Source organism: Cricetulus griseus, chromosome 6, assembly GCF_003668045.3.
Source record: "Cricetulus griseus strain 17A/GY chromosome 6, alternate assembly CriGri-PICRH-1.0, whole genome shotgun sequence".
Classification (NCBI taxonomy): domain Eukaryota; kingdom Metazoa; phylum Chordata; class Mammalia; order Rodentia; family Cricetidae; genus Cricetulus; species Cricetulus griseus.
The window spans coordinates 147091808-147112064 of NC_048599.1; the positions used below are offsets into that span (position 1 = coordinate 147091808).

Consider the following 20257-nt stretch of genomic DNA (forward strand, 5'->3'; position numbering starts at 1 on the left):
AAACTGAGTCCCAGGCTTCTGCAATGGAAGTAAGAAGCAGAAAAAGGAGCCAAGGTCTAGGGCCAGTATCCATATGAGGTGGGTGGGGTTCTTTGCTCAAATCCTCTGTCTCCAAGGACCATGAACATGGCTTCCTGAAGAGGTTTTGGCTAACTGTGTGGGGGAGAAGGACTGTTTGTGCTCTGATGCCTGTGGAGCTCGGCCTGGCATAGCTATTTCAGGCCAAGCCACAGGGTCCTATTTATAGGCCCTGTGATCAGCCTGGCCTATGTCAGGAGGCCTTATCCCTTCTTCCCTGTCCAGTGATGGCTGAGGCAGAAGCCCTAGGGGGAATGGTGAGCAGCAGGGAATTGAGGGGCTCTTTGAAACCTGTTCAGGCCAGGCCACAGTTTAGCTACCAGTTAGGCTCTCTGCTTGTTCTGATGCCCTCTTCTGGCCTCCAAGGGCACTACATGCACTTGGTGCAGAGACATATGCAGGCAGAACACCGGTAAACATCAAAGTAAATAAATCTTAAAAAATAAGAATAAAAAATAAAATGTATTTATTTTTATTTTGTATGTTTTGCCTACATCTCTTCAGCACTATATTCGGCCCTGGTGCTAAAGAGACCAGAAGAGAGCTTTGGATCCCCTGCAACTGGAGTTATGGATGCTTGTGAGCTGCCCTTTAGTGTTGGGAGCTGAACTCAGGTCCTCTGCAAGAGCAGCAGTGCTCTTAACCACTGCACTATCTCCCCAGCCTATGTAGGTGGATTTTTAAAGGAGCAAAGGAGAGGGTAACAGGCACACACATCTGAACAAACACACACACACATCTACACACACGTACATACCTGCATACGCACATCTGCATACACATGTAACACACATCTGCATACACACACACACACACACACACACACACACAGAGGCACATACCTGCATACATATCTGCACACACATCTGCACATAGACACACACATCTGCTCACACACACACACATCTGCACTCACACAGAAACACACACACTTCTTGTGATGCCTGCTGCACATGGAGCTTGCGTTCCGAAGGTTTTATTTGCAGGTGAGGACACTGAGGCTCCTTATGTAGTACCCTGGACACGTCAGTGGCTGAGAACAGTCAGGTTTGGGGAGCCCTGGCCTCCCACACTGCCCTGACCTTTCTGTCTCCTCCTCCCAGCCCACTGGGCCTATTCTGTTCCCAAGATCCAGGGAGCTCTGTGTAAGGGTTTGTTTTTCTTAAGAAGTTCCTTCTGTGGTGCCACAATGACTCAGAGTTCTGAGTCACAGCTGATGGCAGGGGGAGGCCTGCCCTGGGAGGGAGGCACAGGGAAAGGAAAAAAGAAAACAAAAACAGGAAGGGGGACCAGTTAGTCCCAGCTGTCCTGATGTTTGATCAACCAGACCCAACAGGCCCCCTTCCCTGCTTAGCCTCAGTTTCCCCAAGTATGGTTTTGCCAAGTGATTCCCATTGGCAGCTGACCCTTAGAATTGAGTTTCTGGACCCCACCCAATTCTACACATTCCAAGGCTGGGGCTGGGCTTGGGAGTTGGTACTTTTTCCAAGCTCTCCCAATAGTTATGCCTGCCTACCTCCGTGTATGGAGATGTTCACAGCCACCCTCTACTGTCAGTGCCTCTAGGCTACTCTCAGCTGGGCTTCAGGTAGTCGACAATGGAAAGCTCCTGGTCCCCAGCTAAATACAAGGACTTTTGTTCCCACAACAACATTCCTGGGAAATAATTCACATAACTGATTAAATTTACATAGGGTTTCTCTATGTATAACCCCCCCATTTTCATGGACCCTGATTCCTATTGAATTTGGAGTTTTACAGCCATTTCCACAATCATGCTTGAGAGACTTTTCTTTTCTTCCCTCCCTCCCTCCTCCCTCCCTCCCTCCCTCCCTCTCTCCCTCCCTCCCTCCCTCCTTCTCTCCCTCCTTCCTTTTTTAGAGACAGTTTCTCTATGTAGCCCTGGCTTCCCAGAAACTTGCTCTGTAGACCAGTCTGGCCTGGAACTCATTGAGCTCCACCTGCCTCTGCTTCCTGAGTGCTGGAGTTAATGGCATGAGCCACCACACCTGGCAAGAACATTTTCATTACTCCAGAAAGATCCCTTGTATTGCCTGCTTGCAGTCTTTCCTCCACTTCCTACAGCTAATCAGCGTCTGTGTCTAACCCCCCCCCTCCCCGCCCCATCAGCATCTATGTCTAGCCTCCCCTTTTGATTATCTGTGTCTATCCCCTCTTCCCCTTTCTGGCCCTGTGCAAATTGTCATCCTGCTCTGAGCATAGGATTCCTTCTATGAGAAGGGATCACTGCACCCTCTTGCAGTCTGTTAGGATTCCCCCAGCATGCAGTGTCTCATGCACAGTGGACAAGGGGCATGTGGGCCCTGGAGCACCACACGCAGACTCGGGCAACATTCCAAAGCACTTACCTAGTATATCAAGTGTTGGGATGCACACCAGTGTGCTATTTACTTTAATGTACACAGCCCTGTCAAGTAAATGTTACTGTCCTAACATTCTGGAGCTGAAGAAGGCAAGGCACTGACAGGACGAGTTACTTTGGCAAGGTCACGTGATGACAGAGGCTGGGGAGTGTGTCCTTAACTATGACATCATATTGCCCCTGCTCCTTAGGCTGTGAATATCCCTGAGGTAAGGACCATCACTTATGGATCCCAAACAAGGATAGGGCATGTTTCATTTCCAAGGGCTGAGACAGGATCAGGTGGATACAGACAACAGCACGTAGCGGGGTGTATCTGTGACTGAATCATGACAGAAGGCAAGAGGGACATAAATTAAGCTGCAAAGTAGATCCTAGGCACAAGGTCTGAGGAACACAAAGGCCTGGAGTGTGAGTAGTCACATGATGTGTATGTGACATTGGGTGTGGTACAGCATATAAGAGCTGGTTGGAAGACCCTGGTACTTGAGCTCTGGCAGTTATGGCTTCCGAGGCTCCGTGGACTCTATCATGGTAGGACCTGGGGCCCAGCAAGCAGGCAGGAGCCTTTTCCGTTCTCTACCTCACAAAGCCTGCCTGTTTCCTCCTGCTCCTGGATGCCTAAGAGTAGGCATGTTCCAGAGTACTGGGGCCCCAAGTACGCCCATTATCCCTTTAGCTCAGACAGGGGTCAAGGAATGGGGCCAAGCCCATGGTTCAGGAAGAGCCTGCCAGGCCCCCAGCTCCCTTCTCTCCAAGCCAGACCCCCGCCCCGCACTGGCTGGGGCCAGCACCAGTAATTTTCCTCTCCCCATTCTTCTTCTTCTTGGCTCCTTGGCTGCCTCCAGGCCTTTGGGGAGAGAGCTACACCACTGTTGGGGCCTGAGTGTAGATTGCTAACAGCTGCTGTGGGAGCTGCCGAGGAGGAGGCTGCGGGGTTGTAGGCAACAGTTTCTTGAGCCCTCTCGGTACCATTTTATTCTGTTTCTTCTGAACAAGTTGCAGGACCAAGGTCACATAGCTGGTTTCCAGGGTTCCCGAGGCAGGGAGCTGAAGTCTTACAGAGCCTGGATGTCCCGGTGGTCACTGAGCTATGATGCTTAGGGCACGTGGGCACCAGAGCATAGACGGCCACACTGGGGAGTCCTGTCTGTAGTGGGGTCCTGGAGGGGTCTAGAGCAGTGGTGGCCACCGGCCTACTGAACATGAGATCTTGTGAGTCCTTCTCTGATCCTTGCTAGCCCCTGGCCTTCATCTCTCCATTGAAGTTTTTTTTTTCTGGAATTAAAAAAAATTTAATTAATAGTAGATCTAGCAATCTGTGACATAAGTCTGGCCATTCTATGTCCAAGGGCAGTGAAGTTCAGAGTGGTTGAGTTTCTTGTCATACTCAGTTTGTGAATGTTGGCATCTGTGTTCTTTTGAGTGGACAGAGCAGTAAGTCCATAGAGGAAAGAGATTCTCCAAGTAGATAGGAAGGCTGGCTCTTCAGGTGTAGGGAGAGGCCCTTCCCAAGACAGTCACCTTCCCCTGGACTAGCCACCACCCTGTCTCTGGCCTTGGTTGGAACCCCCCAGCTGTCCTTCTCTTTGAAAGTAAACACTAAGTAGAGGTCAAAGGAGGGTATGGAGCAAGTGAGCTGCAGGTGCTGAGGGGCCATGGTTGGACATCACGGGTGCTAGGCACCAGCTGAGTGGCACACTCAGAGCCAGAGGCCTCTGTCCTTCCAGACATCCAGCAGGGTAGCATTGTCACTAAGTTCTTCAGAAAATGAAATTGGATCATTGTAGAAAGGGACCACTTCATCCCACCCTGAACACGGCCTGTCATCTCTTACCTCTTCCCCATGCCTGCCCCTTTGTCCTCTCTGGGACCTCTGCCTGCAGGCTGCAGTGGCCATCAGCTCATGCTTTGGCCACAGCCCAACACAAGGAAACTGTCGGGGTTGTTAGCTGTGGAGAGTATGGAACCATAAGGGCTTCATATGGAGCCATTAGCAGGAGCATGCGACACCATCTGGCCCGGTCGCTGTACCCTATGAGGGTAGGCTTGGGGAGCTCAGCTGTTGGATCCTGGTGAAGAATGAACTTGGTCTCCAGATCAACTTGGCCAGAGGCAGTGCTCACCTTTTCTTTTTCTGTATCTGAGCCCCAAGGCCTGCGCAGTCCTGCAGAAGGGCTGGTCACTCTTGCCTCATGAGTCGCCTTGACTGCATCCCTATTGGATAGCCCATTGTCTCAGAAAGAGACCATCAGATGAGCAGAAGTTTCCCAGTTGTTTTTGTTGTGGCCAAGTAGCCATAACACGAGACTTAGCATCTTGGACATTTTAAACACATGGTCCCATGGTGCTAAATACATCATATGTCTTGCACCTCTCGTCACTGACCATCCCTAGAACTCTCCATTTTGCAGAAATTGTTAATTCCAAAGATGTGAGGAGAAAGACCACTGGCCCAAATCATCATTGCCAAACAAATTAAAGCAGGCAATTAATTAATGCAGGCTTTTTTATTCATGTACATGAGCTGCCTCCCCCTAAAAGCGGGGTTCAAGAGATCAGCACCGGACATGAGGAAGGCAAGATTTTTATAGCCTAGGGCTATGGGGGATTTGGAGGGCAAAAGTTGGCAGGGTTACAGGAGCAGAACATAAGCATAACAAGTTAGACATAAGACCTCCTGAAACAAAGACATGATTGCAAGGTGGTCCTAACTAGGTAGCTATAACAACAGGTAGTATAACAAACTTTTGAAACAAAGGTAGGGTTGCAAGATGGTTAGAACATTTTGAAACAAAGATATGGTTGCAGTTTCCTGGAATAGGCAGTACAGAACCATTTGTAGTTAAGGTTACAGGTGAAGCAAGCCTAATCCTTGAGAAAAAGAGGTTTAATCATAAACAGGAATGGACCTGGTTTATCTTCACTGTAAGATGGCTTTAACACCCAACATGGAGTCAGGCTAGTCTTGGGACAGTAGCCCCACATTTCCGTTCTCCTTATAGCTACTGCTTCACTGTATGTTCCTATAGATCTGATTCTTCTCAGAACTTCATGGAAATGGACTTACAGTATTTGCTGTTTTGTGACTGGCAGAGTGTCCTTGAGGTTCATCAGGGTGAAATCTTTTTAAAGGTTACTGTTCTCTGTTTGAATGATTGTTGACTGTGTACTTATTCATCCATAAACAGTTGGCTTGCTTCCATGTTTTAACTGTTGTGGGCAGTGCTGCCATGAACATGGGTATGCAGATGCCTCTTAGTAATTTTGAACATTTATTTTATGAAAGACCCTGTCTCTGTCTGTCTGTCTGTCTGTCTGTCTGTCTGTCTGTCTGTCTGTCTCTCTCTCTCTCTCTCTCTCTCTCTCTCTCTCTCTCTCTCTCTCACACACACACACACACACACACACACACACACACACACACACACACACACACACACACACATTTTATTGTTTGTTTTGAGATCTGGTCTTGCTAGCTAGTCCTGGGTGAAACTCATTATGCAAACCTGGCTGGCTTCAAAGTTGCTTCTGTCTCTCGAGTGCTGGCTTTACAGGTACACACCATCATACTTGGCAGGGAAGGCCTTTTAGTCTCTAATTTACACACAAGAAAATTAGACTCAGAGAGACAAAAACTCACCCAAGCAACTGACCCAGCAAAAATTGGAGCTTTCTTTTTACAGACGTCACCTGTACCTACACTGAGCCCCAGTGTGTTTCATCCAGTTTCAATTCTTTAAGGTTACTCTTTTTTTTTATTTTTAAGGTAGGGGTGTGTGTGTGTGTGTGTGTGTGTGTGTGTGTGTGTGTGTGTGTGTGTGTGTGTGTGTGTGTGATGTAAGTACAGGTAAATGTAGAGGCCAGAAGAGGGCACCAGGTACTCTGGGGCAGGAATTACAGGTGGCTATGAGCCACCTGATGTGGGTGCTGCTAACCAAACTGAGGTCCTCTGCAGGTTAACAGCTGCTCCCTTATTAAATTCTTATGACTGTCATGAGAACAAGATATTATATCCTTACCTACAGATAAGAAAACTGAGGCTTTGAGCACCAAGGAGACTTGCTCAGAGCCACTCAGCTAGTTAGGGGGTAGATCATAATCCCTTACTTTTGCTAGTGGGAGCCCAAATCCAACTCCAGCAGCATCTCTTGTCCCTTTCTGCTCTGGCTGGGGCACTATAGACCCTGCCTCTGTCTGCACCCCACCTAGGTCTCCTGCCGATCCTGCCCCAAGTCACCAAGCCTGTGCTTGGGCCCCTTCACCCTGCTGTTGATCTGTGTTTGTGTCTGGGCTCCTTAGGGGTTCCTACATAATTTGGGGGGCAGTGAGGGGCTAGGACTCAGTTCTTTTCAGTCCCAAGCTTCCCAGGGCTAGAGTGTCTGCCTTAGGGCAAGAGAGACCAATGGCTATAGTGAGTCCTTGTGGAAAAGATCTGCACTCTTACACATGGCCAAATCTTGTTGCTTCCAGGGCACAGAGCCAGGAGGTGGTAGGGCCAGGCCTTTTCCTCTGAATGTCCTCACAACACTAGGTGGGGCTGGCCCTGGAAGCTGGCTGCAGGCCCTGGGGTAGATTCAACCAAGCCCCACTGGCCATCTTCCCAATAGCTATCCACACCCAGGATAGACTTGGCCAGGACAGAGGCCCAGCTGGCCTTGTCAGGGAACCCTGTTCCATGAGACCCAGGCCTTGGTTCTGGTGTGGTTGCCCACAAATCTGAGTTTTAAGTCTAAGCTATGGACATCACTTCTTCTGCTTGGTGTTATCTACAATGATGGAAGGCCAATGGCCATTACTACTGGCAGTCCTTTGGCTTGCTCCCATAGGGTATTACCATCCCTGTTTATAAGTGAGTGCCTGAAGGCTCAGGAAGGGAAATAACCCACTCCAGATTGCACAGCTCAACCCATGCCCCAGTTCCATTTGAAATCTGCAGTCTTACCCCTACTGCTGCAGGCTGCTTTTGTTTGGTAGGTGTGGATGGGCTCGGTTCGGGTCTCTGAGGGAAGACAGCAGACCACCCCGGTATGATGCTGTGTATCAGGCCTTGGAGTCTCCTGCTGTTCCAGGATGCATTTTAAAAATCCCTTCCATTTTAAAAGTGAGGAAACCGAGGCCTTGACTACAGGTGCCGAGACCTGTGCATTTAAGTCATGGGGCGTGCCAGAACTTGTGCGGGCCCTATTTGGTGTCACTGGGTTTCATAACAGCCTTCTTTGTTTACTGATCATTGTCCCTCCTGGCAGAACCCTAGGCCAGAAGGGTGGGGGCTCCCAGGGGAGCAGAGCACAGCAATGGGCCAAAAGCAAACAAGCTCTGGGGAAACGAGGGAGCTCTTCCAGTGCCTGGGAGATCAAGAGCTACAGTGTCTGGGGCGAGGGAACAGAACAGGGAGGTGTCTTCCCAACCCGCCAAGGCCTTTTGTACACTGTGGCCAAGGGTGAGGGTGAGACATCTCATCTGGTAGCCACTCTAGGTATCCCACAGAGATCTGGAGATTGACTAAGAGTCTGAGAGAGAAGAACAGGTCAAGAGATGGTTATGGGGTCCTGGCTCCAACCACAGGGAGGGAGGGGTCCACAGAGGGACATGAGCTGTGCCACTCAGTCCTGCAGCAGCTACCAAGGGGGGTGGGTTCCTGGTATGTAGGGGGCACTGGGCAGGACTCATAGATAGCCAAGATGGACGATCAAGGGAGTCCCAAGGCACAGCAAAGAGCAGGGACATGTGCACATCAGACAAACTGATGATAAGCAGAGCTACACTCAAGTCAGAGCAAGCATCCCAGACCTGAGTCTGAAATGGAGGCACCACAGTCTTTCTCCACCCAGTAGCTATGGCCTCAGACATGTGGTTGTCCTGGGTAATGACACCAGGCATCTGGAGGGCTCAAGATCTTCCCTGGAACCTCCTCTTGCCCTGGCCTAGGAGATGCGCTGGTGCCAGCTTCTCTAGAGACTACTCCTCTACTGCCTGGCATGGGCTTGGACTGGTTTAGCAACAGCAACCCCTTTCCTGCGCAGGGTTGCTGCTCCCTGCCCAGGTGAGGCGGGGCCAGGTCTCCTGCTCCCAGACAGAACTGGAGCCCAGGAGCCCCAGATAAGCAATGCCTCCTTCCACATGAGTGGCCTGAGTCTCGGTTTCTCTATCATTGGTGTGTCTTCCTTTCTTTTGCACTTGTACCCACTTGCTCCCCTGAATTCATATATTCTTTTCCAAGAAGGGAACAAAAGAAGGCAGGGTTATCCACTTCTGTGCTCTATAGTGAGAGGCTTCAGGGTTCTGTAGGGCAGCTGCCAAGGCTTGATTCCTCACTGGATCCCAAGGTGAGGTGACAGGGGAGGTGACATGCTGTTACTGATTTCAGAACCTCACATCAGGGGTCCTAGGTGGTCTGATTCAGAAGGACATGCCAAGGTGACCTGGTCCAGTGTTCCCATTTTGCAGATGGGAACCTTTAAGCTCAGAAGCATGTAGGTTCTGGGCAGGATGGTGCAGCCAGGACCTAGGGATGCTGGGGCCAGCAATGGGCCTTAGAGTCAGAGTAGCAAGGCCTTGCCTTTTGCATAGATACTGAGACCCAGAAAGGGACGATGAATTGCCCCCAGTCATCCAGGAAATCTATGGTAGAGCCTCCCTAACACTGGGGCATCCCCCTTTCACCTTCACTGCAACCCCCCACCCCCGTTCCCTTGAACTCAAGCCTCTTCCAGGCAGGGAACAGAATAAAGTTGCTCCTTTCAGTCTCCATTCACTGATCCTTGGAGTGAGAGTTTCTAGGCTTCAAGGTCCCAGAAGGCAGAGGCTGGGCCTTGGTCACTGTGACCCAAACTCCATAGCCACATGGCCGGCAAAGCTGCACCATCTTTGTGATCATTAACCTGGGGCCAGGGACTCTGGGCTGGTGGTCACTGACCCCCAGGGGTCGAGGCTAAGCCATTACAGCCCTCTGTTAATCACCAACTGGGCAAACTGGGGCCACAGGGCTCCCGAGGGGGCTGCTTAGCCACCTCAGCTGCTGGCTCAGGTTCCTTGTCATTTCCCAAGTTGGCTGAGGAGCACATATCCCTTTACACATGTTCCTAAAGCATTCTTTCTAGATTACAGTTCATAAACAAAACCAACAACTCTATTGGATATATTCTTGTCACATTTTAGATCTTGTGCTTCAAGCTGTTTTGTATTGTGTGTCCCAGGATGTAATTTGTTGGCACACACAGTTATCTCACTGAAGTATACAGTTCTGTGGTTTTTCAGTGGTATGAACTGGTTGCATGATCGTCATCTTGGTGTAGGCATAAAAAATGTCCACCCTGAAAGGTTCCTGTGCCAATTACAGTGATCTGAGCACTCCCTGCAGCCTTGGGAAGCCATGAAAGTGTCCAGAGTGAAATCTCTCTATCATTTCCAAGATTCATAGGGCTCTAACTGCTTGGCATTTACTGGCTTTGCAAGGGTTTGCACATCAACTACACCCTTATAGAAAGGAAGAAAAGAGCTGCTCTATAGCCATCATTGTGCAATTTGCTTCTTGCACCTGGAGGTCTCTTCATGCCTACTGAGTGCCTACTATGTGCCATCAGGCACAACTGACTCTAACTCATACCCTGCTTGCCAGCTGCATTGTGGTCCATTGTGTGACAGCTCCATCACTTACTTCCTCAGGACATTTTGGGTCCTTTCCAATTCTTTTCAAACAATGCTTCAATGAATATCCTTGTCCATTGCAAGCAATTCTGTAGGGAATGTTGTATCGTGTGTTCCGAATATGTACAATTAATTGTTATCTAGAGAGGTTAAAAAGGCATATGCCATCAGGAATGCTCATCTATTTATTTTTTGTTTTTTCGAGACAGGATTTTTCTGGGTAACAGTCCTGGAACTCACTTTGTAGACCAGGGTAGCCTCGAACTCACTAAGATCTGCCTGTCTCTGCCTCCCAGATGCTGGGATTAAAGGTGTGCCCCACCACCACCCAACTAAGAATGTTTATTTGAGTAGTGTGGGTTTTAATCAACTCTGAGTTGAGTCCAGGGCAGCCCACTACAGGCTCCACAGGCTTCCTAGACCATGGAGCCCAGAGAACTCAAGGCTTCTACAGGACCTGATAAAATTCAGAGTTTTTAGGAGTGCACAAAGGTCTTGGGGAACCCACCTTCCTTGCCAGCTTCACACCCCACACCCCGCCCCTAGGTCAGACCCTTGTTATTCACTGGGCATGGCCTGTGTTTGCCTGCCCTTTGCTCATACACTGTCCCTTCCCTGGGATGCTGTTCTCACTCCCAACTGTCCTCTCTGTCCCCTTAGGCTTTCCTGTTAAGTGGGAAGAAACGGGTGGGAGAGGGCAAAGTTCAGTCCTATCCAATAAAAAAACACACAGTTCAGGCCCCAAAGGGAGCTGGGGGGAGTGAGTGTCATCACCGCAGAGCAGGCTATCAGAGCAGGCCAGATCTAACCTCTATGCCGAGTAGGAGACAGAGGCACAGTATGCAGGAGTCCAGCCTAGGTCCCCAACTTCCCAGTGACGAGCTGAGGAGTGGGGGAGGGCTCAAATCCTGGCTCCCCAGGAGGAGAGGAGAGAGGACTTGAAATAGAGAAACAAGGTTACAGAAGGAAACAGGTGTCATCTGCTAAGAAGGGTAGATAAAAGTGTCACCCCCAGCAGAGGCAAGTGCATCTAGTCAGCAGGCAACAACTTAGTACAATTGACGTGACTAAGATTTGCCAAAAAACAAAACAAAACAAACAAAAAAACCCACAACTTTTAAAAAACAAAAATGTTATTGAAAGAACAAAAGAAATGCCATTTGAGGAAAGTAGAACCAGGGGCTAAGACTTCTGCTCCACTGGTGGGGAGCCCGAGCCCTTGCTTGTAGCCCAGATGTTCAGACCCAGAAGTACTCGAGACAGTGGTTGACAATACTGTATGAGCTGTCCTTTTAATGAGTTTGCGCCTCCCTGAACTATTCTGTCTGGATTCCCTCTCTGTGAAACGGGCTCTAATCTTTAGAGAGTTTACTCTGAAAAGGATGCTCCAATGAGCCTTTGAGTAGAAAGCGCCACAAACGGTTAGTTCGTGCTAGGTGTCTTTTGCTGTTTTGTTTTGTTTGTGTAGTTTTTTGCTGGACCTGCTAGTTGCATCAACAAGAGGGGCTTGCATGGGTCACAGAAAAAACAGTTCTCATGAGTTAGCGCCTGCTGTATGTTAGACCCCATGCCGGATCTCCCGCTTTGAAACTAGGGTCCAAGGGGCGACCGCACCCACTCGGGTCCGTGTGAGAACCCAGAAGCCTCCGAGATTCAGGACAGATCCCCGCCTCCCCCGCAAGCCACAAGGCCCTCCCTGCGGGGCGGTCCCCAGCTGGGGCGGGATGGGGCAGCCTGCTACTTAAAGGTTGGTGCGATCGCCGTGCGGCGGCCGCAGCCTGGGTCCTCACCGTCGCCATGGCTCCGCACCTCTCGCTGCTCTGCCTGCTGATCCTGGCGCTGTGCGCACCCGCACCGTCCGGTGCTGCCACTAGGTTGCGGGGCGAGGCCAGAGCGAGGGCACCCCAAGCTCGGGTGCCTGAGGAGCGGGTGAGTGCCCTGGGGTCCCCGGAGCTCCCCGAGTAATTGTCTATTGTAAGTTTTTGCAGATACAGCGCTAGGAAAAGGGGAGTAATTCAGGTGTAGAATGGAAAAACTGTTTTGTTGCTTTGTAAGTATTTCTTGCTGCTTCAGGGCTCCTGGGGGCGAGGGTGGGGGTCCTGGGCCAAGGCTGTTTCCCTCCCCGCAGGCTAACCTCACCTTGGCTGGGTCTTTCCTCCGCTACTGATTCAGATCCCATCTTCTTTACTATGTCTAATTTCTTCTCCTCTCTGCCCTACTTTCCTCCGTGATGGTCTCTTCTTAGATTCCTCATTTGATGTCTGTGCCCCCCCACCCCGTTTTTCCTATGAATACCTATGGACATGACTGTTATTCTCTCCTTGACCGTGGTTCTCCCTTCCCTCCCCCACCCACCCACCTCAGTTTCCCCTTCATGTTCTCCTCTACCAGTCTGACTTTTCCTCCCCAGTCTGTTCTAACTTCTCCCACCAGATTTTTGTTCCTAGCCGACCTCCCTCTGGCTGAGGTGACCTGCTGACTTCTATCATTAGGTGCCAACCTAACCTTATGTCCCATCGCCACCCCACCACCACCCCCAGAGCATGCCTGACAGCTTTCCTACCCTTACCTTCTCCTCCTAAAAGGTTCCTGCAGACTTCAGGCTCCATCCTTCCCCCTTCTCCAAGATGTGGAAATGGGGTGGGTTCTGGGGTAGGGCAGGAGGGAGGAGGCAGACAGCGCAGGAGGCCACTTGGGCTCACTAAGCCAATCCTTTCCTAGGGTATGACAGAAGATGGAGGGGCCTGAGGTGATCCTCTCTCTTCCAAAGAGCAAAAGCAAACAGACCACATGACCTGGGGTCAGGCCCCCTTCCTTTTGGATCCTCAGTTTCCCGAGGGGCAGATAATGAGTTCCAAGCCAAGAAGGTGCAGGAAGAAAGCAAGCAGAGTCTCTGGGGACTAGGAGAGGTGCCCCTGCCATGGAGAGTCTGCTCACACACAAGTGCTCTTGGAGCCCAGGGATATCCCTCTGTGTTGTTCCCCACTGAGGGTCCCAGAAAGACAGCCTGCCTCTCTGTGCCTTAGCTTTCTCAATTGGCAACTGAAAAGGACGGGCGCTCTCTACCTCCTCCATAGCAACAAACCAGGGAGAGAGCAGTGGCTGAGGATTAGGGCACACTTAACTCCCAGAAAGGGGCTGATGCTCCTCCACCATGGGTGAGCAGGAGGCTCAAGTGAGTTCCTCCTGGTGCTAGAACCTGCCCTCCCTCATGCCTGGGGTCCATTCCTGCTAAGACCTGCACCCCTGCTCAGGCCTGACTCTGTCTCTCTGCAGCCCAGCACCATGGTGGTGGAGCACCCTGAATTCCTCAAGGCAGGGAAGGAGCCTGGCCTGCAGATCTGGCGTGTGGAGAAGTTTGACCTGGTACCTGTGCCCCCAAACCTCTATGGAGACTTTTTCACAGGTGACGCGTATGTCATTCTGAAGACAGTGCAGTTGAGGAATGGAAATCTACAGTATGACCTCCATTATTGGCTGGGTGAGTGAAGTGCTCCTGCTCAGCCTCACCCCACCCCTGAGCCCCCAAAGCATGGCTATACCTGGAAACTTTGGACTGAGTGCTATGGAAGTCAGGCCTTGGTTAGTGGTTACATGCCACTACACTCCAGAGCCAGCCTGGTCAGGTTCAGATCCCAGCTCCGTCCCCTGACCTGTGATCTGCCTCTCACGACTCACCAGTGTTTTTATAGTATAGACATGCTGACAGGTATGCTAGGTGACATGGGGACCCTGAATACCCCTGCACGCCCTTGGCTGAGCTCCAATCACTCCCTCATTTTCTCTTCACAGTCTCTAACATTGGCTCTGATCTGTTTGTTTTAGGATTACCTCATTATACAGATGGAATAACTGAGGCTTTTGGAAAGTAGGGAGGGACTTGCCCAATTTCTATAGCCAGGCCAGAGTAGAGCTGTTGGCTCTGGATGTCTTCTCCCCAAAGGGCTGAGACTACCTTCCAGATTCTAGTCTCATGCTACCCTGATGTTCCCTAGGCAATGAGTGCAGCCAGGATGAGAGTGGGGCTGCCGCCATCTTTACTGTGCAGCTGGATGACTATCTGAATGGCCGGGCTGTGCAGCATCGCGAGGTCCAGGGCTTTGAATCGTCCACCTTCCTCGGCTACTTCAAGTCTGGGCTGAAGTACAAGGTGGGTTGATGTTGACTTTATTTGGTTGGCCAGGGCTCACAGTCCCCCAGCCTTGTGGGGTGATGGACACACAGGCCAAGTGTCAAGTTCTGGAGTCTCAGCCATGGGTTTGAACCATGGTCTCTCTTCCCAATGTGGAGGCCTTAGACAAACCAAACTTCCTCTCTGACCTTTCATTGACTGCCTTACAATGAAAAGAAGGTTCTTTCTGTCCTCGTCATGTTTTCTGTTCACGTCACAGGGAGCCCATGGGTGGCCTTCTCGCAGCCCCTAAGGGGCTTGTGCCAAGTCCCAGCCCCACAGCTGTTAGGCTTTGGTGACAGGGCCCTATGGTAGGTATTTGACAGTCTCCTTTCATTCACACTGCCCCCTTTCCCCTTGAACTTGGACTTTTACATGTGTAGACCAGTTTGTTCCTAAGTTTCTGGCCAGACAGGAACAAGGCCAAGCTGGAACCCTGGAAACTGTACCTCAACATGCTGTGCAAACTCCAGCAGCCCCTGACACTCAGAGCCTGCCTTGCCTTTCTGGAGAGCCAGTTGTACCTGCCCTACAGTCCCAGGGAGAGGATTTGGTGCAGAGGTGGTTGGGCTCCCCCTCATTCTATCAGGCTCTGCCCTGTACACTGGGTTCCAGGGTGGGGTGGGGGCAGATGGCTTCCTTTCCCACAACTTGGCTCCTGGAAGGGTTCAGGAGTTTATGAAGCTTAGTTCTTCTTGTAGAAGAGTAGAAGGGTAGAGAGGGGATTACAAGTTTTATGAACCAGATGAGTCTAGATCTCTCATTTTATGGGGGCTAGGGCAAGTAAAGTATGGAAAGGTTGAGCAGTTGGACCAGTGTCACACAGTGAGTAAAATGGAGCTAAGACCAGAACCCAGATCACCTGTCAATCTCCCAGTGTTGTTTCTACTAAACCAACTTGTCTCCCATGACTAGCTTCTAGGGAGGACGTATGCCCTGCCTATGTCTCTGCCACTTTCTGGCCCTCAGAGTCCTTTGTCAATGCAGAAGTGTCTCCCTCACTTCCAGGTGAGGGACAGGGATTGAGTGATGGGAGAGTTTCTGTGAGACTTTGATAACAAGGGAGGGTGTGTCCTGGACCAGCAGCTCAGGATGGGTGGGGCTGGGCTGGCTTTCTTGGCATGTACCCAGCCCCATTTTCTGGGTTACCATGGCTGAGCTCCTGCTCGGTCCTCCTCCTGCCATCCTCAGGGTCCTCGAAATCCCAAGGAAGGAGGGGTGGGGAGCTGTGTCCTGCTGCAGAAAGACCAGCATGGCCTCTCCAGTCATTTACTCAGCAGACAGTTTCAAGCTCCCAGATCAAGCTGGTGTGGTGGCACACACTTCTGATCCCAGAATGTAGGGGACAGAAGAGGTGTTCAAGGTCCTCTACGAGATAGTGCATCCAGAGCCAGCTGAGCTTCTACATAAGAGGCCTTGTCTACATAATCTATAGTGGGGAATGAAGGGAAGGAAGGAGAGAGGGAAGGCAGACCTGTGTCAGCACCCACTGTGGCTGTCACGATGCAGGTGTGTACTGGAAACTTGTGTGACCCTCTTTTATCCTCAGAGCTATCCCCAGGAGGAGACTTGAACCCAGCCTGGGCTCCCCCTCATTCTATCAGGCTCTGCCCTGTACACTGGGTTCCAGGGTGGGGTGGGGGCAGATGGCTTCCTTTCTAAGGACTCAGAGAATTGGCAGTCTTCAGAGATTCCACCCACTTAACGCAGGAAGGAAGAGACAGGGAGTCTAGAGGACTCATGTCTCAGTTACCTGTTGTTTTGGGGAAAGTTGAGCAGATATAAATATGACAGTTGTCATGAACACAAGGACAAATCTGTGTCAGGCCAGAGAATATTGCAGAACAGGCTCTGGGTGACCCAGGTTTGGAGCCATAGGCACAGTACAGTGAGGCTTTCTATAGGCTCATATTTTGTACTCACTCTTGCTGGCAGGGTGGCAGTGGTATTCCCATTTTGTGGATGAGAAAGCTGAGGTTCTGTGGAATGGACCTATAAGCTAGTAGAGTGTTCTTACATCTTTTGCCATGGCCTTTGCTTTCATTCAGTTTATTTCGTGCTGTGAGGTAGTTGCTGGTACTGGCCATGTTGTGTAAATGAGGAAAGTGAAGTGCTGAGGTGTGAAGCACCCTGCCCAAGGTCGCACAAACTGTGACTGATTGAATGAGAGTCTGACTTGAGTGTGAAGAGTCTAGCACAGCTGAGAGCTCGTCCAGGGTGGATATTTCAAGAGTCCTGACCTTCCATCTTAGCTCTATGGGGGCTCATCCCCTGCACATCTCACTGGCCTCTCCTATATCAAAGGGATTTTCTGGAATGTTCTTGACCGTGCTCTGAGGAACACTTGAGAGGCAGATCCCAATCAGGGCTCAGATTTGTGGCTTCAGTCATGAAAGAGACTGGTCACTGGAGGACAGTGAGGCCTGCAGCCAGTCCTGTTTACCACCTCCTGTAGGTCCTCAGGCCGCCCCCGCACTTGGCAGCCCCAGACCAAGGTCCTCAGCCTCCCTGCCTCATCTATTATAGATGCTGAGGAGCCAGGCTTGTTACACAAGACCTGTTTCTATGAAAGCCTCCAGGAGCTACTTCTGTCCTGGATCAGAGAAGGGCCAGAGAGGGGACACGGAGCTGCCAGGAAGAGCTGGCCGTACTGTTTTATCACCCTGATAATTCCTGTCACTGTCCTGGGTGGTATGGGAGGGGTTCTAATACTTTGTTGCTCACCCTCCTGCCCCCCCATGCCCCTCCACACTTTCATCTTCATCTGCTACCCTGGGGACCACTCACCCCCAAGGGCTGGGTTATTTTAAGTAATTTGCTGGGAACCAGACATCTGCTGGGCCTTGTCCTAGGAAAGGGCTCTGGGTAGAGGATGGGTAGGTCCAGCCTCAGCAAGAAGGTTTTTAGTCGTTTACATTTTTATGGGAATTTTAGTGCCCCACCCCCTTTCTCACTGGCTGAATAAGGCAAGCTTAACATAGACTAGCCGACATTAAGGAGCAGCTCTCAGAGGGACTGTCCTGGGACTCCACCCTGGAAGGCACAAACCAATGGCATTGGGTTACTTTGGTTCTTGCCACAAACCTGTCTGTCAGCCTGGTGTCTTTAATTCGGAGAATGGCTCTTTAAGCAACTCACCCTGCAGGATTTTGTTAGAAGAATTTGATGCCGATTTCTTGCCACCCAAAGATTAGATAAATGGAAATAATCAATCCTTAAAAAAAGTAATAGAAAAATTCTAAAAATCCCCATCCTTTCCTTTGTATATCCACTGGTATCTTCTGAGAACTCACTTTATTTAGTATATGTGTGTGTATATGTGGGTGTGTATTATGTGTGTGTATGTATGTATGTGTGTGCACATGTGTGTATGCACATGTGTGTATGTATGTGTATATATGGGTGTATGTGTACATGTGTGTATGTATGTGTATATTTGGCTGTATGTGTCTAACTATGTATGTGTGTTTAAGCATATGTATGTGTATATAAATGTATGTGTGTGTATGTATGTATATGTGTGTGTATCTTTCCAAGTGTCATCTCCTGGGTCAGCAACTGTAACTAGAGTGCCTACAAGACATGAGAGACACCAGGTGTTCTTTCTTTCTTTCTTTCTTTCTTTCTTTCTTTCTTTCTTTCTTTTTTTAAGATTTTATTTATTTATTATGTATACAGTCTTCTGCCTGCATGCCAGCAGAGGGCACCAGATCTCATTCAAGGTGGTTGTGAGCCACCATGTGGTTGTTGAGAATTGAACTCAGGACCTCTGGAAGAACAGTCAGTGCTCTTAACCGCTGAGCCATCTCTCCAGCCCCAGGTGTTCTTTCACTTTATAAACTTTGTAAAGAAAGAGAAGCTGGGCTTGGCAGCACAGGCCTATAGTCCCAGCTACTTGGGAGGCTGAGTCAATTTCAAGTTTAATGCCAACGTGGGTAATTTATCAAAGTAAGAAGTAAAAAAAAGGCCAAGATGCCACCTGGTGGTAGAGTGTTTGCCTAACATGCAGATGCCAGATCCAGAGAGAGAGAGAGAGAGAGAGAGAGAGAGAGAGAGAGAGAGAGAGAGAGAGGAGAGGGAGGGGGAGGGAGGGAGGAGGGAGGGAGGAAGGAGGGAACTGATAAGGAGAATTCCTGATGGCTGAGATTTATGACACAAAGCAACCCTCCTTTCTTTCAAAGAGTTTTTGTTTTGTTGTGTTTTGTTTTTTAAGATAGGGTTTCTCTGTGTAGCCCTGGCTGTCCTGGAACTCACTCTGTAGACCAGGCTGACCCTGAACTCAGAGAGATCCACTTACCTCTGCATCCTGAGTGCTGAAATTAAAGGTGTGTGCCACTACCACCCAGCCAAAGAGTTATTTTTTAAATAGCAGAATGAAAGGCATGTTTGAACAAGTAAAAATATTTCTGAGTGTACAAAGCAAGCAGGCAAGTCTCTCTTGTCCCCACACTCCCTGTGTCTGAGGAGCCAGTATAGCAGGTCCTCTTGGTACCCACTTATTTGGAAAAGCTTCTTGGATTCCCCATTCTTGCCATCCAGCTGAGTGAGACCCATACTCTCAGGGGTCTCAGAGCTGAAGGGCAGTGAGGCTGCTTCTTAGAAGGCAGAAGAACAGGGTTGAAAACCAGCTGTGCCCCCAGCTGGAAGGGGAGCCCAGATGCATGCTTAGTCCCTCTTTACTGCTATGTCTTGCCAAAGAATTGATGCAGTGACTTAGATGCCCTACCTTAGAGGCTTGTGAGTCCTGCTTGGACAGTGGGTGCCCAGCCTTATTACTGCTCAGTCATAGTGTCCTGGGTTCCTGTGGGTGGTTGTGGAGTGAGCACAGGGTGATAGGGTATGCTGCCCAGGTGTCCACCCCCACCTGGTCCCCGGTGACTATTAGCACCTGACTTTCCTGCCTCAGTCCTTACCCTTCTCCAGCTCCCACTCACATTCTTGGATCTCAGGCATCATGGCCACCTGGGCCTTCCTCAGACCTTAGATTCATTCTTTTTATGATGGGAAAAGTTCCTGGCCTGATATTGACTTGTGGACTTCCCAAGTCACTAGTGGGAACAACGGATATGGCCCCTCTGCACACTGAGGTCATTCATACCTAGTGGCACCTACAGCTCTGCCAGAGTGCTCTTGGGAGTGTGAGAGCTCTCAGTGTCAGAAGTGAACGCTTTGAATAGGACTTACGGCCAAACCAAGAATGGACACCAGAGGGCGCTCCAGCCCGAGCAATGGGAATCTGCCCGTACTAGATGAGTGACCCTTGGGACCTTGGCTGTAAGAAGACCTGGTGTTGGGTTTGGAAATTTGGACACACTGCGTTTTGATCATGGCTCCACCATCCATCTCACTGTGAGAGCTTGGGAAAATCTCTTCATGTATGGGCTCTGCTCTCCTCACCTGTGAGATCCGTGTGGCATGTGTGGCACAGTGGGTATGATCACGTGACAAACATGTCCATAGCACTTACTGTTACTGTGAATAACAGGAGTCTGGTTTGAAATGGCTGCCTCTCCCTCCTTGCTTCCATCAAGTTTGTATGTCTATATCAGACTCAGCACTGCGGGGAGGTAGCAGACAGCTCGTGGCTGGGGTGGTCTGAGGACCTATAGAAGCCTCCTAGCATCCACCCCTGTGGTGTGTGCAATAGGGAGAAGTCCTCTAGCAGGAGGTAAGCCTTGACTGTGCCACAGGCTTGCTGAGCACACCTGAGGAAGTGTCTTCATTTCTCTGGGCTTTGGGTTAGACTGGACAAAATGAGAGTACAGTTGAGGCCTGGTGAGTACCTGGAGAAATCCCAGCCAGCTTCCTTTGGCTTCCTACTGAACTAAGGGCATGTGGCAACTGTGGCAGGGGAGCTGATGAGCAAGTTCCTTAAGAGTTTGGTGGTGGCCAAAGAGTGGAAGAGAGGCTTGAAGCTGAGAGAGAAAGATTATCCAAAGTCATCCGGCACCATGGTAGAGGGCTGTCCCTTC

At 50.2% G+C, this 20257-nt stretch overlaps 1 protein-coding gene across 3 annotated transcripts in view; it reads left to right on the top strand.

Annotated features, from left to right (window-relative positions):
• Gsn (gelsolin) overlaps positions 1–20257 on the top strand; it is a 55767-nt gene that overhangs the window by 17045 nt on the left and 18465 nt on the right. The window contains exons 3-5 of one of the 3 annotated variants that reach the window (XM_035446724.1): positions 12094–12164; positions 13391–13595; positions 14110–14264. In XM_035446724.1, coding sequence (XP_035302615.1) covers positions 12141–12164; positions 13391–13595; positions 14110–14264 — 384 coding nt within the window. In that variant the 5' untranslated portion in view covers positions 12094–12140. The remainder of the gene's footprint in view (positions 1–12093; positions 12165–13390; positions 13596–14109; positions 14265–20257) is intronic. The other 2 variants (XM_035446725.1, XM_027423678.2) reach the window with 2 other exon arrangements.